At 35.3% G+C, this 14,458-nt stretch overlaps 2 protein-coding genes across 2 annotated transcripts; both read right to left on the bottom strand.

Moving 5' to 3' along the window:
• Positions 1–6,989: 6,989 nt before the first annotated feature.
• On the bottom strand, positions 6,990–8,971 carry LOC141826426 (serine/threonine-protein kinase Nek6-like). The gene is made up of 8 exons (XM_074713670.1): positions 8,839–8,971; positions 7,862–7,998; positions 7,713–7,793; positions 7,581–7,623; positions 7,460–7,509; positions 7,288–7,369; positions 7,130–7,197; positions 6,990–7,067 (listed from the first exon to the last, which is right to left on the bottom strand). Exons 1-8 carry the CDS (start codon positions 8,969–8,971, stop codon positions 6,990–6,992), a joined length of 672 nt encoding a protein of 223 aa, XP_074569771.1.
• A 4,356-nt stretch (positions 8,972–13,327) lies between these two features.
• On the bottom strand, positions 13,328–14,175 carry LOC141811573 (uncharacterized). The gene is made up of 2 exons (XM_074699597.1): positions 14,008–14,175; positions 13,328–13,921 (listed from the first exon to the last, which is right to left on the bottom strand). The coding sequence occupies exons 1-2, from the start codon at positions 14,111–14,113 to the stop codon at positions 13,464–13,466; spliced, it is 564 nt and encodes a 187-aa protein (XP_074555698.1). The 5' UTR covers positions 14,114–14,175; the 3' UTR covers positions 13,328–13,463.
• Positions 14,176–14,458: the final 283 nt, after the last annotated feature.

The raw sequence follows: 14,458 nt of genomic DNA on the forward strand, positions 1-14,458 counted from the left end.
CCTTTTAACCGACGTTAACGGGTTTAGCCTACCCGGATCCACTAACCCAATTACCCATTAACTTATACAACCAATTTCAGCCCATTAAACCCATTAATCTTACATCCCATTAATCCTTAAAGAATCTAGGATTTGATTAATCTAATCCAATAATACTTATTAATGTTAATTAATCTTTTAATACCTTAATGTTTCGGTATTTTACAGTCGACCTGCCATGAACCGTCGAACCGGCGGTTCCGAACCGTCGAACCGTCGGTTCCGAACCGTGGTCGGGTCTAGTCGCCCCCTGCCCCCCTGTAGCTCCGCCCCTGGATATCACAATTCAAGGCTAAATGGAGATAGATAAACACCGCTGAACAATGAAAAAGAAGAACGAATGAGAGGCACAATCGAAGCCAACAAAAGAGATCAAAACCCCCTAGAATCAGAGAAAGATGGCAGTTTGTGCAGAACGATCCATCAGAATTCAGATCCAGTAACAAGCGGAAACTTACCGGGCCTTGGAGCTCAACATTGCCGCCGACGGAGATGAAGGTGGGGGAGAAGACGCCGGTCAATCGGAGAGCGACGGAAAATGCGGATCGGAGATGGCCCAAGGCAGAGACGGAGAAAGTAAAGCCAGGGCAATCAGCACACTGAAGCAGGAAGTAATTTATTAATGCAGAAAAAGGAAACAACCCGCAAGAATCATCCCCCCTAAAACAAAGGCGCATCAAACATTTATAGTAGTCTTGAAAACACAATAATGTGATAGACACTTCCATTTTATTACTGAAATTTTATGTGATTTTTAATTTTTTTTATTTCATTAGAAGAAAATGTCTTGTAGTTCATCGTGCAATTCTGATGCACATTCGTTTTGTATTTTAATTTTAATTTAAAATTTAAATTTTAAAATTTTGAATCAGATAAATGAATTTGTAAATGTTATTCTAAATAAATACGAGTTAGAAAACAAGGGAAGGAAATCATATAGAACTCTATTGGTTTTTATTTATTTGCTATTACAAAACAGTGAAAGTTGGAGACAAATCTATTCATAACTTTTCTTTTCAATCATATTATGAAATGCTAGCGTGCATTTTCTGCAATGAAAATTGTGAAGAATAAGTTGCGGAACAAAATGTAAGATGATTTCTTATCAAGTTCTTTGATAATGTATATTGAAAAAGATATTGCTCACAGTTTTGATGTCAATTCTGTCATATATAAATTTGAGTCTATGAAAAAACGAAGAGCGCAACTTAGATTGCGTTGAATGTAACTTATTTCTTAGTTAATTCAAAATTTATTTTATTAGTGTGACAATGCGATATTAAAAAATGGCCCCCCCTCAAAGGTGCTTGCATGACCCAAAAGGATATATATGCCTTTTCAAAGGATGCCTTAGCTTGATTAGGACATTGACAGGGAGTGCGTCCACAATTTGAAGGTCTAGACCACTTGAAGAAGGGTGCCAAAAGAATTGAAAAAGCATGCCACCATAACCAATCAATGAGCTACTAATTAATGGGAAAAGTTCACCATACGAAGAAGAAAAACTATATTGACAATTTTAAGAAAGTAGCGAGATAATCATAGCTACTATAGTCCATATATCTCCTATGACTAGAAAATAGAGAAGTTCTATGGGCCTGATTTTAAGAGGAGACAACAAAATATGTTGCATGACTTTGAACCTTGCAAGGTTCTTGTTAGTGATTGAGGGTAACATCAATGGCTTGAAAGAAAAACTACTTGCTATGCAAAAATTATTTTTTTCTTTTAAAAATAAATCAAAGTTATAGTGGAAAGAATAAAGAAAAAAAACATACACTGACATAAATTAATTTTACTTAGTTCACAGTTCTTTGGACTGTTACTCTAATGTCCACAATCCTTGATCACTTACAAAGGAGCAATCAAGTAATATTCTTATTCTGAAAAATATTTCGGAGGCGGAGAAGATCTCATACAAATGTAGATAATATAGTACTTTTTTACTATACCTCTATTACAATATAAAATACAATAAACAAAAAGATTTAACGACAACACTAGAATAAGAAAGTTGGACATTTGGTTGTCGAAGAGATTTGACATGTAGATCCTAGAGCTTGCATGAACAGAATGTTGAGAGATTTGTGTACATAATTGACATGTAGATCTGTTTGCTTGCATCTTTTGCTCTAGGTGCACCTGCCTCTGATACTCCTCATCCTGCAATTCCTTAAGTGTCTCATACCATCCATACTTCCATGGACCTTAGTCATTGGATATATCTATGTGTATTTTTAAGTTCTTGCACACTTAAACACACACATTAAATTACTATGCAAGGTCTAACTTAAACTCTTTGCCTAAATATCAAAACCCCAAGGTCAAACCACTAGCGATACCAACTTCTTCCTATGTTGGTTAGTATTTTACAAAAATATGTAGTGGAAAGTAAAATATGTAGTGGAAAGTAAAATAAATAGTAAAGAACAACAAATTAAATGTAACTATAAATACTCTAGGTTTTTATCTGATTCATGATTCCCCAAATCTTTATGCCCATGACCAACAAATATGAAGTCGACTATCTTTTCTCCTCTTCAGCTGAACACCGAAGGTGGAGAAACCTCATATAGATTTAGCAAATACAAGCAATAAAATAGGAATACAAATAAGACAGTGATTTAGCTTTTAAGGTGGGAGAATTTGTGTGTGGTGTGCATTTGGTTGTTTTTCCATCTCACTGTTGAGGCAATTTTGCCCCAAGCAATTTGGATTTTAATGTTTGGCTAAATCAGGTTAAGTTAGACAATATTTGTTGATCTAACATGTGTGACTTGAGTTCACAGGAAAGTCCAGGAATGAAGTCTTGGCATTTGGTGAAGTCCCGGAGGCGCGACCTCTTGGCAAAGGATGAAGTCCCGGAGGTGAGGCCTCTTGGCATGAGAAGTCTTAGCATGACAAAGTCGAGGAAAACATATCAAGAAAGTACAAGGAAGTGCACGAGGCTTGTGAAGGCGTTTGAAGACTTGTGTCAAGGCTAAGGGATGAAGAAGAAGCTGGAAAAGTAAATTTTCAGCTTAGGCAGTCGACTGGCCCTGCCAGCAGTAGACTGGGGTTGATCCGAAGAACACACAGCCAAGAACAGAAAGATCAGTCGAGTGACAGTCGACTGGGACCAGTCGACTAGCGTTGGAGTAGTCGACTGATATACTGCCGTTGGGAGACAACTGACAAATTAAATGCAGATTTAATTGTCGTTGAAGCTCATCAGTCGACTGGCCCTAGGAGCAGTCGACTGGTGCACTGAAATTTATAAAAAGAGCGGTCAACGTCGCAGAATGAAACAATAAGATTCTTTCATCTTCTTTACTGCTCTTTAACACTGTAAAAGCTCTTCTCTTCCTCTCATACTTCACTACAAATCTTGTACGAGGAAGACGTCCTGTTGTGAAGGTTTCTCCACCTTTGAAGTGTGATTCGAGAAGGAGATTGTTTTCATAGTGGAATCGTCGGCTGTGTGTGTGGATCCTTGGATTAGTTACCTCATTGAGGTGGATACCAAGTAAATCGAACCGGGTTAGCGTTTGTTTCTTTGTGCTTTATTATTATCTCTTTGCTTCCGCTAACAAACTTGTAGAGAAAAATTGAAAGACGCTATTTGTCACCTGTGTCAACATCAAAACAACAATCGGGATAAACTGCATCAACAAGTTTGAGACTCAGTAGACCAGTTTTCATATTTAACATGTTCTGACATTGTCGAATATTTTTTTTGACTAGTAGTACAACTTTCTATATTTCAGCCTATGTAAGACACTTAGGGAGATGCTTGGTAGAATAAAAGAAAATATTTTTTAATTTTTAAAAATTTATATTTTCAAATCTATTATTACTTATTTTTCAAAACTATTTTAAAAGCTTATTTTAAGTTTTGTTTGAAAAACTTAGTTTCAAATTTTAAATTTCAAAAGAAAGAAAAAAGTTTTAGCCTTGGACTAGAATCCTCTCCTAGAAAGCATGAACTTATAGATCTAGGTTAAGCATCTCACAAAGCACACTAGCTAACTTAATTGTATTTTATGAAACCTAGAACGGTGTGAGATGAATAGGGTTCTAGCCTAAATTCCATATGCTTAAGTCTGTGCATTAAATCAAAACTTGGGCTATAAACACAAGTTATGAATCAAGTTAAGTGTTTCTATTTAGCATAAGCTAACTGGAATGATGTTGGGATGTATACTAGCACTACAAGAAAAACAGTCATAGACATCGGTGGAAAACCGATGTCTATGAGAAAATCGACCGATGTCTATGAAGGCGATGTAAAAGGTCTGACATTTTAGACATCGGTTTTTAACCGATGTAATATCACTCAACGACATCGGTTTGTAACCGATGTAGTACCGATGTAGTATCACTCAAAGACATCGATTATGCAACGGTATAAAACCGATGTAATATCTGTTTAACATCAATTTTAGCAACGGTTTTTGACCGATGTAATATCACTCAACGACATTAGTTCTGCAACGGTGTAAAACCGATGTAATATCTGTTTAACATCAATTTTAACAACGGTTTTCGACCGATGTAATATCACTTAACGACAACGCTTCCAAACCGATGTCATTGAATTTAAAACTGTTGTAATAACACTTATTTTTTTTATGTTGTTTGTAAATTATGATCGAGCAAGATTACAAAATTATCATAATATTATAAATTTACCAAACAAATCACAAATAGAAAAGCACCGATATATTTAATCACCTCAATATTTACAAATAACCAAAAGTAACTAACACAAATATTCTTCTTGCAACATATTACACATTCCCTCAGCGTTTTCATCCTCAGAAGGAACTAATAGAATCCTCAGCGTTTACAAATAACCTTTTGACTGCTGTACTTCTTCTACAGATACAAAATCTCCATCTAGCATAGCAATGAATCATGAGCCACTCCATTCACTTACTTGGAAAAGGCTTGGACCAGCAAGCTTTAAATTCTTGGATGCTCTCCGTAGACTTCTGTTCTTCCTTTAATGCATCAAATTGTATGACTGAAGTCTCTTTCACTGTTACCTAAAAATATGTAAATATAAGAAAAGAATTCAAAAAATATGTAATTTCCAAGTACAAGTAAAAGAATACCAACAAGTTATGAGGTTCATGTTTAAGAATAATTACAAGTTATGTAATTCAGAAAGTTATGAGGTTCATGTTTAAGAGTGCTAATGATAGACCAAAAGGATGATTCGAAAATGCAGAAATTGTTATGTCCTTAAGAAAGAGGTGATAGGATGATGTAAGGATTTATCAAGCTGTTTGAAATATTTCATAAGGGAATAAGTCACCAAATAAAACATGTACGATGGGCCAAAACACGAGTGCTCCTGACAGGTACGATTACCAAGAATAATCACATGTACATGTCTAAAACATAAACCCTATTACCAAGAATAATCACATGTACAATTTATCGTTTTTAGTATAGAATATCGAAGGCAATATTAACTTACTCGTATGCATGTTCAACCTCTTGTCTCCCAGATCCCACAGGTTGATACTCCTTGAACCACTCACATACATTCAAAGGAACCTGTACAAAGAAAAGCATTATTATAAGAAACAATTGAATAATTAATTTTTCAACAAGAAATTCTTACTTTTTGAACCTTCTTTTCAAAGATGTCAAACTCATTCAGGAACAGCATGAACGAAGATTTCTGATCAAGACAGGTTTAGTATTTAGGAAGGGGGCGAAGAATCAAACTATAAAGCATTAAATCAAGAAGATGATAAGAAGTTTCATTTAAACCTCAAAGCAGGATTGCTTCAGCACCCATTCAAACAGTTCCTTAGTTTCCATCATCCGATTTTTCGTCTCGTCCTCAAAGAGCAGCTGATCGTATCTGTGACAATATATTATCTTTGAGATGCACTTGATTTACAGTTCTACAGTTTAGGAACATGGCAAGACACCAAAAAGCGTATAAATTGACAAATTTGGCAATCTTGAAATATCAAGTTTATTAAAGGCAGTAATTTATGCTGCAAATCAAAAAAATATATTGAAGTTAGAAATTATTCTAATTCAACAGAGTTTTACAGTAAGAACTATGAATCTATAGAATTGGGAGCAGACCAAAAGATCATAACCTTACTCGCTAATTGCAGCACAAAAAATCACAGATGTAACACCTTCAAATAGATGGATCCATTTTCTTCTTTCATTTCTCTGGCCCCCAACGTCGTATAACCTGTAAACTTCACCACTTTTTCTGCTCTCACCTACAGGACTGCACAAGTTTTTTTTTAATGAAAAAAATCACGAATGACCTGCCACTTGCTTAATAGATAAAGTTTTCTCAAGAAACTATAAAAGAGAGCCATCTTAGTAAGATCAGATCATAATAAACCCAAATAGAAAGAAAGATTTTTAATAGTTTATTTTTACATATTGTTTTATACTTTACAAATACAAAAAATAGTATATGCTGCCTATTATTGCCCAGACATTCTTTACTCACAAGAGAGGTTAATATGCTGCCTTCATTGAAACCCTTTGTCTGCCAACTAAACTACATCCTGTTACTTAGAAGTCAGCTAAGGATCCTCCACTTTCTTGTCAAACTAGAACCAAAAAAGAGGCAAATTGCCGATATTTCTAGGCATTCTGATGTAAATCAGATTGGGGCATTCAACAAGGGAACTAATGTAAACTTTTCAAAGATGAATAACTATCAACTGTCAATTTGTGCATTGTTGTAAAAAGGGCTGATAGTTTTATGCTAGTATTTAACCAATCTAATAAATATATGCAATGTAAATGTCACTCCACTTGTGACAGTTCCAGGAAAGAAATATAAACTCCTTAGGCCAAAGCCTAGAAAATGTTAGCTTAATAAACACTAAAGAGAAACTACTCCAAACTCAGCAGACCATAGTTCTAGTTGATTTTAAATTAAGAATCAATCTACTGGCAGTGTTGAATTCAAGGGTAGCTTACAGAGAAGAAGAGTATATGGGAGGCATTGGTGATATGGATGATCTATTGATTTTGTTAACCAAACCTTGCATGGCCTGTTTGAGCAAGTTTATAAACATTAACAACAAATTCTAATATCAGAAGAAAAGGTATGAACAATTTGGCACCAACTCAATGGAGCTCTAAAGGCTGAACTATGGGCTGCTATCTCAAACATGCAGCAACCTTAAATTTTTCACAGTCGACAGTCAAAAAGTATTTTACCATGATTCTATCTGAGCTTTTTACAAACAAAAGTTCAATGTCAGATCTTACCAAGTGACCAGATATCCGATTTGTATCCGTAAGGTGTATCAGCTAAGATCTCTGGACAGATGCAGTTTGGAGTGCCTACCACCTTCAGAAACATGTTTGCATAACAAAATCATGGAAACTGAAGATTAAGTTTATGAAACTAAAGATTTAGTGAAGGAATGAACTGCCCTACTGTTGAAGCAAGACCTTCTGCATTGAGCAATTTTGAGAGTCCGAAGTCACCTGCAAGCATGCAAATAAGAAAAAAAAAATCTGCTCTCTTGTGTTTATAAGAGAATTGCACTTGATCTTACCTAGTCGAACATCATCATCCTTGGTGAGAAATATGTTAGAACACTGAAACAAAAAGGAAAAAGGCAAATTATAAGACAAGGACAGAAGTAAGATCATTGCAAGAAAATGGGGGATGATACGGTATTCTGTACCTTGATATCACGATGGAGTACGCGGTTGGAATGGAGGTAATCAACAGCCAAGAGCAACTGCGTGAACCATTTGCAGATCCTCTGCAGGCCAAAATGAAGTCATCAAAATGAGAGACAGAGAGAGACAGAAGGGATTTAGCAGAAACCACCTCCTCAGAGAAGAACACGCCCCTGGCTTTCTTTATTTTGCTCCTTTCGACGGACGGTGGTGAAAGGCGACGGACGGCTCCTTTCGACGGACGGTGGTGAAAGGCGAAGGGGCTGCGGTGTTGGCTTGCTCTGTCGGCTACGAAGGAGGAAGAAGATGAGGTAGGGCGGCGGCGGTAGACGGTGGAGAAGGAAGAAGTAGGGCTCGGGTTTATGAGGGAAGGGGCGCGAATACGAAGGAGGAAGAAGATGAGGTAGGGGCTGCGGTGTTGAAAGGCGACGGACGACTCCTTTCGACGGACGGTGGTGAAAGGCGAAGGGGCTGCGGGTGTTGGCTTGCTCTGTCGGCTACGAAGGAGGAAGAAGATGAGGTAGGGCGGCGGCGGTAGACGGTGGAGAAGGAAGAAGTAGGGCTCGGGTTTATGAGGGAAGGGGCGCGATTATAATAGTTATAAGGAATGCAAATGAAACCGAGGTTAAAAAGGTTATTCGGCGTGTAGTGGAAGAAATATTTGGAGGGAGAGAGGGAAAGAAAAAACGAAAATATACAACGGTTTTAAATTGTTATTATAGCTTCCAAAACCGTTGTTGAAAGCGCAAATAGACATCGGTTTTAAAATGTTGTTATAGCTTCCAAAACCGTTGTTGAAAGCGCAAATAGACAACGGTTCTCAAACCGTTGTCGTAGTCTTCAAAAACCGTTGTTGAAAGCGCACATAGACATCAGTTTTAAAACCGTTGTTGTAGCCTCCAAAAATCGTTGTCGTAGGCTCCAACCGATGTCTCAAAGACATCGATTTTTGTTAAAACCGTTGTTAAAAAGTAAAAGACATCGGTTTTGACATAAAACCGATGTCTTTTGAGTGTTGTTAAAGACCGATTTTCTTGTAGTGTCATCATATTCAATAGGCTCGGTTGAATCTAAGAGTTCCCTCGCACTTTACATTTTCCTTAGAGGAGGACTTGTTGAAGAACTTACTGAATTTCTTGGTGAATGAGAAGAATTTTTCTTTTGATTCTTGTTCACTAATTAAAAGAATGTGCATCTCCATTGCTTTGCCTTTTGTATCTTCAAAACTTGCATCTTCATCAAAACGAACATCGCAGCTCATCACAACCTTTTTTATTTTTGGATTATACAACTTGTAAGCTTTGCTTCTTTCAGTATATCCAATGAAGATGCACTTTGTAGATTTGTCATCAAATTTGTTTCTATTTGCTTGTGGAATGCGTGAATAAGCTACAATCCCAAACACCTTTAAATGTTGAATATCAAACTTTCTTTTATACCATGACTCATGTGGTATGCAATCTTTTAAACTTTTATTGAAGAATGATTAATAAGATAACCTGTACAAGAAATAGCTTCTATTCAAAATTTATTTAGTATTTTTTCCTTTTGAGCATGCATCTCATATATACTTTCACAATAATTCTATTTTTTCTTTCACTCACACCATTTTGTTATGGTGTAAGACAAGCTATCAACTCATGTCTTATGTCATATTATCTATAATATTTCTCAATTTCATTTGAAATATATTCACCACGATGGTCAATTCTCAAAGTTTTGATACAAAGCCTAGTATAATTCTCAACTTTAGCTTTAAAATTTTTAAAAGTTTGAAATGCTTGTGATTTTTCTTTGAGGAATTTAATCCATACCTTCCTCGTGAAGTTATCAATAAAAGTAATGAAGAACTTGCTTTCACCAAGTAATTTTGTTGGCATATTTCCACAGAGGTCAAAATGAAAAGCTCCAATGGCCTTTTTACTCTCCAAGATGTTTGTTGTGGGAATGAATTTTTGTGTTGCTTCCTAAGTTGGAATGCTTCACAAACATTTTCAATTTGGTTGATCTTTAACAATCCTCTAACCATCTCTTTCATTGATAACAACTTTAAACTTTTATAATCATGTCCAAATCTATCATACCATAACTTTGATATATTTTATCAACAGTAGCAAAACAAGATAGATTTTTTATTTCAAATTTGAGAGGAATTAAGTTGTTCGAGGTTATTCCAATCTTTGCAATAACCTAATTGCCTTTTGATATAGTGCAAACATTATGATGCGTATGCAAATCATATCCTTTCTTTATAAGATGACACTAAGCAAGTTGCCTTTTAAACTAGGAAGAAAATAAACTTCAAACATTTTCTCAATATTTTTAATTTTTAAAAAATAAATCTCATCAATTATTTCAATTCTGTGAGTACTAGCATCACCAATCATTACTTCATCTTGTTCAATTTTACATAAATTGGAAAATAGATTTTTGTTACATGTCATGTGTTTACTAGCCCCACTATTTAAGTACTACATTTTATTAACTTTACTATCATAAGAAGCAAGTCACAAAGTTTCTTTATTCTTACTTTGACGAATAAGGCTACTTTCAATTTTCTTGTCATCTTCTTGCTTAAACTAATAATCTATAGCTTTATGTCTTGGCTTGTGACATGGTAGCTACACTTGAATTAATCATTTTTCATATCATCTATTTGTTTATGCCAATAATCTATAGCTTTATCGACTAGTTTATAACAATAACTACATTCAATATAACCATATCTTCAGCCTCTTTAATAACCATTATCTCCTCTTAATTCCTCTTTGAAACTTAAAGCTTTGATTTTCATTGTTGTCATTTTGATGGTATTGTTGATTATTCTTCCTCTTCCTTGAGAGCTTGAATCATCACGTCCTCTAAAACTTTTGCCCCTATTGTGATAGGTTGAACTGTGGCCTCTAATAGAAACTTAGGATTTGAAAGCTTATCAAATTGTTGTGATGAGGATAATAATAAATTAATCTTCGCTTTATGGGCTTTCAGATTGCCTTGTAGATCTTCCACAACCATGCTCTTTAGATCTCTTGTCTACTCAATAATAGTAACAAAATAAATATTTTTTAGGAAGAGAGCGAAATACCTTTTGTACAATTTTCAAATCATCCAAAATTTCACCATTAGAAGTCATTTGATTCACTATGTAACAAATTTTGGTGAAATACCTAACAACACTATCATTTTCTTTCATCTCTAATTTTTCAAATTCTGATCTCAAAATTTGAAGTTGAATATTCTTTGTTCATCACCTTTATAAGCTTTTTGTAAAATTTTTAAAACTTGCTTTGATATTTTTGCTTTGCAGAATTTCTCGTACACCACTTTGTCTATTGCAAGATTGATTTGATTGAGAGCATAAGTGTACTTACGAATATCCATCAAAGTTTTCTTTTCAGCATCTCTCAAGACTTCTTCATTTTCAGATTCAATAACCCTCTATCAATTATATTCCATAAGTCAAATATTTTCAATCAAATTTCAAATTTACTGCTCCAATAATCATAATCTTCTCCATTCAAAGTATGTAAAAATGGAGAGTAGCAATATTTCTAGCCGTCATTTTCTTAAACCTCACCTCACTCTGATATTAATTTAAGGGGATGAAGATATAATATTTGAGGATGGAAGAGGAGTATAACAATTTAGAAGAGAAATATAGCTAATAAAGAAATTTAACTTTTTCTCTCATATATATATATATATATATATATATATGCTACAACTTAGCTTATATAGCCATGGCAAAGAAAATTCAAAATAATTTAATTCTTTCTGTATTAAATATATTATTATATTTTTCTATATATATATATTAGATAATTTAATTCATCATGATAATTTAATTAGTCACTATATAATTCAATCACATTTGACTCCACGAAGACCAAAGCAATTTTATTTTGAGTTCTAATTTGGTTTAAGCTTCCAAACATATAATTTGGTTTAGACTTCAAATAAAATAATATTTCAAAGTGTTTATAAACAAATCAAATGTATACACTATATTTTTACATATTATACATTTAGAATATAAATAAACTCAAGACAGTAGCCCATAGAAGAGATAAAAAATTTATATTTCAAGACAATAAATGAGAAAAAAACTAGGTTATATATCAAGTAATGATATGCACGGAGCTGTAGAGTAAACCCTAATTAGTCTTCTTTCTAAAAAAAAATAATCTTTAACTTTTTCATGGGTTGTTATTAGGGTTGAGCATTTCGTTAAAATTGAATCGACTGAACTAATTGAAATTGAACTAATCGATATTTTTTTGGAAAAAATTGACTATACTAAAGTTTATCACTAAAATTGAACAAAGTGAACCGATATAAAATGATTAATTCGATAATCGATCGAATTAATCAAATTTTATCAGTCGGCTACTCCCTCTCCAATAATCAACTGTTATGTGGATAACCAAATATACTAATCGACTGCTAAATTTATTGTACCCAATTTATGGACATCAATCGGCTACGCCATTCAACTGCTAAATTTACTGTTCGATTATTAGTCCAATAGTTGACAAATCCTAACGAATCATGATTTCGCAATTACACAAGATCGTTAAATATTATTAGGATTATCACATACCTAGACCAGCAGTTGAATGATATGCTACTGTATCAACTGACTTGATATCTTAAAAAAAATTCAATTTAATTTAATTTTAAATTTTAAAATTAAGATCAAATGAATAAATCAAAATAATCAAGATTTTGTAAAAAAATAATTTTTGAATTAACTAAAATTTTAAATTAAATTGATTTGATTGATTATTTTTATTTAATCGAGATTTTGTTTAGTTGCTATACCACCGAAATAGTATTTTGAGTGGAAAGAATTATTTCCGGAGTATAGTTGAGTTGGTTATTATGAGACAGATTTATTGAAGTGAGCACAGTAAGAGTCAAATCTTGATGAAATTAAGATAATATCTTTTTTATAATGATTAATTATAATTTTTTAATTTATCTCTTGATCGTGAAATTGATCATGTAGAATTATTGGGACGATGGATCTTACTTTTATGCTAAAATTTGCGGAAAGAGTTGTGTAAATCACGTCACTTGTCAACATGAAGCTCTAAGTCATGCCTGTTTCGGTGACTCGGAGAGTCTCTGACTCGAATGTTTTAAAAGTTGTGTTGGCGTGATAACTATCGAGAGAGGAATATTATGTAAAAATCAAAGTATATAATTAATCCCTTTGGAAACTTAAAAATATTAGATGCATCCTTGGGAAAATTATCATTATCTATTTAAGAGAAATGATTAAATTTTTTTTTCGTGCATCTAAAATCGGACACAATTATTATTATTTTTTTCTTTTCCTTCCCTTAGTCAAGTTCGATGACCTCGCTCATCGGAAATTACTCACGGATGATTCGCAGTTAGGGCTTGAATCTCTTCCGGCGGCCGCGAACTCGGAGCAGGCCGCTGCAAACTTTTCAGAATCACAGCCGGCCGATCTCCTTTCCTGCTTCTTCCTCTTTCTTTTTCCATCTTTTATTATTTATTCTGAGGATTTTTTTTCCACGTTGAATTCCTTCCTCGTTCAATCCTCACCTCGGTAATCGGCCAGGACAAGACACCGGAATATCAGCTACGATTTCCCCAATCCATATGGTGTTTAATTTATTGAAATTCGAAACTTATGTGCAGACGACCAGATGGGATTTACAGGTACTAACACACACGTATATATATATACATGCATATCCAATTAACACCAGTATAGTTCATCCTCAGGAGCCAGTGAAGGTCGTAGTCAGCTTAAACCACTGGCTATCCACGCCCTGCTTTACCGCCTGGTCTCCGTCAAACTGGTTGCACGAATTGGTGACGAGGGTGCCATCAGCGTCCGCGTCCAAGCACACCTTCGTGCCGTCACCCATCTCCGTCGTCAGATGCGTCGGCCCCTCCGAGTCCGACTCCGACTCCGACGCCGACTCGAACGCCCACCGCGACTCGCAGAAGATTGCGAGCCTGACCCGGTCGCCGAGCCCCACCGTCTCGAGGCAGAAGTAGGTGCCGGTGACCATCAAGAACTGCTGCGGCGTGTACTGCCACGAGTCGGCCTTGGAGCAGGGGCCGAGTCTGAGCGGGTCCGTTATCTTGCTGCGCATCACGCACAGGCCGGTCGAAGGGTGGAAGATCTTGCTGCGGCGGTGCCGCATCACGGGGAAGCGTTGGTTGTCTTCTCCTGCAGTGGAAATTTCAAGTGGATAAATAATTAACGATCGAAGAGGCTAGGATTAATTATAGCTGATTGGTTGTCTGCGATCGAACCTGCGAAGTTGAGGTGGAAGGAAGAGGATGCAGAGGTGGGCTGTTGCAGAGGATTGGAGAAGATCAGCAGCAGAGGGAGCAGGTAATGGAGCGCGGAGGAAGCCATGCTTGCAGGTGCTGGAGAGAAGTCGATCGATGATAATGTTGATCTATTAAAGTGATTTTAATAGAGAGCTAGGCAGGTTGGGAGTGGGGGATCGATTGCCTTCTTTATAGCACATCAGACAGCAATCTATGGGAAAAGAGAAATGGCCAAAAAAAATAAATAAATAAAATTATCTCCTAAATTATCATCTTCTTTCAAGGTTATCTCCACCTACCTCTCCTTATTCATATGATCGGAGATAATTGTGAAATCCCTTTTTCATCATGCTCAATTATAATTTTTCGATTTACTTCTTTACAGATGATCAAGGCCAATCATATAAAGCGCAAGAATGACAAATTTCAT

This window comes from Curcuma longa, chromosome 1 (genome assembly GCF_044706935.1).
Source record: "Curcuma longa cultivar G26 ecotype Majalengka, Jawa Barat chromosome 1, ITB_CL_G26_1.1, whole genome shotgun sequence".
NCBI classification, from domain to species: Eukaryota; Viridiplantae; Streptophyta; class Magnoliopsida; order Zingiberales; family Zingiberaceae; genus Curcuma; species Curcuma longa.

Bases quoted from the DNA above. Each gene is read 5' to 3' on its own strand.
- LOC141826426 (XM_074713670.1), bottom strand. From the start codon at position 8,971: ATGAGCTGCGATGTTCGTTTTGATGAAGATGCAAGTTTTGAAGATACA. The intron at 7,510-7,580 runs GTAAGATCAAGT...GCATGCTTGCAG, and splicing joins GGATGATGATGTTCGACTAG to GTGACTTCGGACTCTCAAAA. The intron at 7,370-7,459 runs GTAGGGCAGTTC...ATGTTTCTGAAG, and splicing joins CAGAAGGTCTTGCTTCAACA to GTGGTAGGCACTCCAAACTG.
- LOC141811573 (XM_074699597.1), bottom strand. From the start codon at position 14,113: ATGGCTTCCTCCGCGCTCCATTACCTGCTCCCTCTGCTGCTGATCTTC. The intron at 13,922-14,007 runs GTTCGATCGCAG...TTTCCACTGCAG, and splicing joins CTTCCACCTCAACTTCGCAG to GAGAAGACAACCAACGCTTC.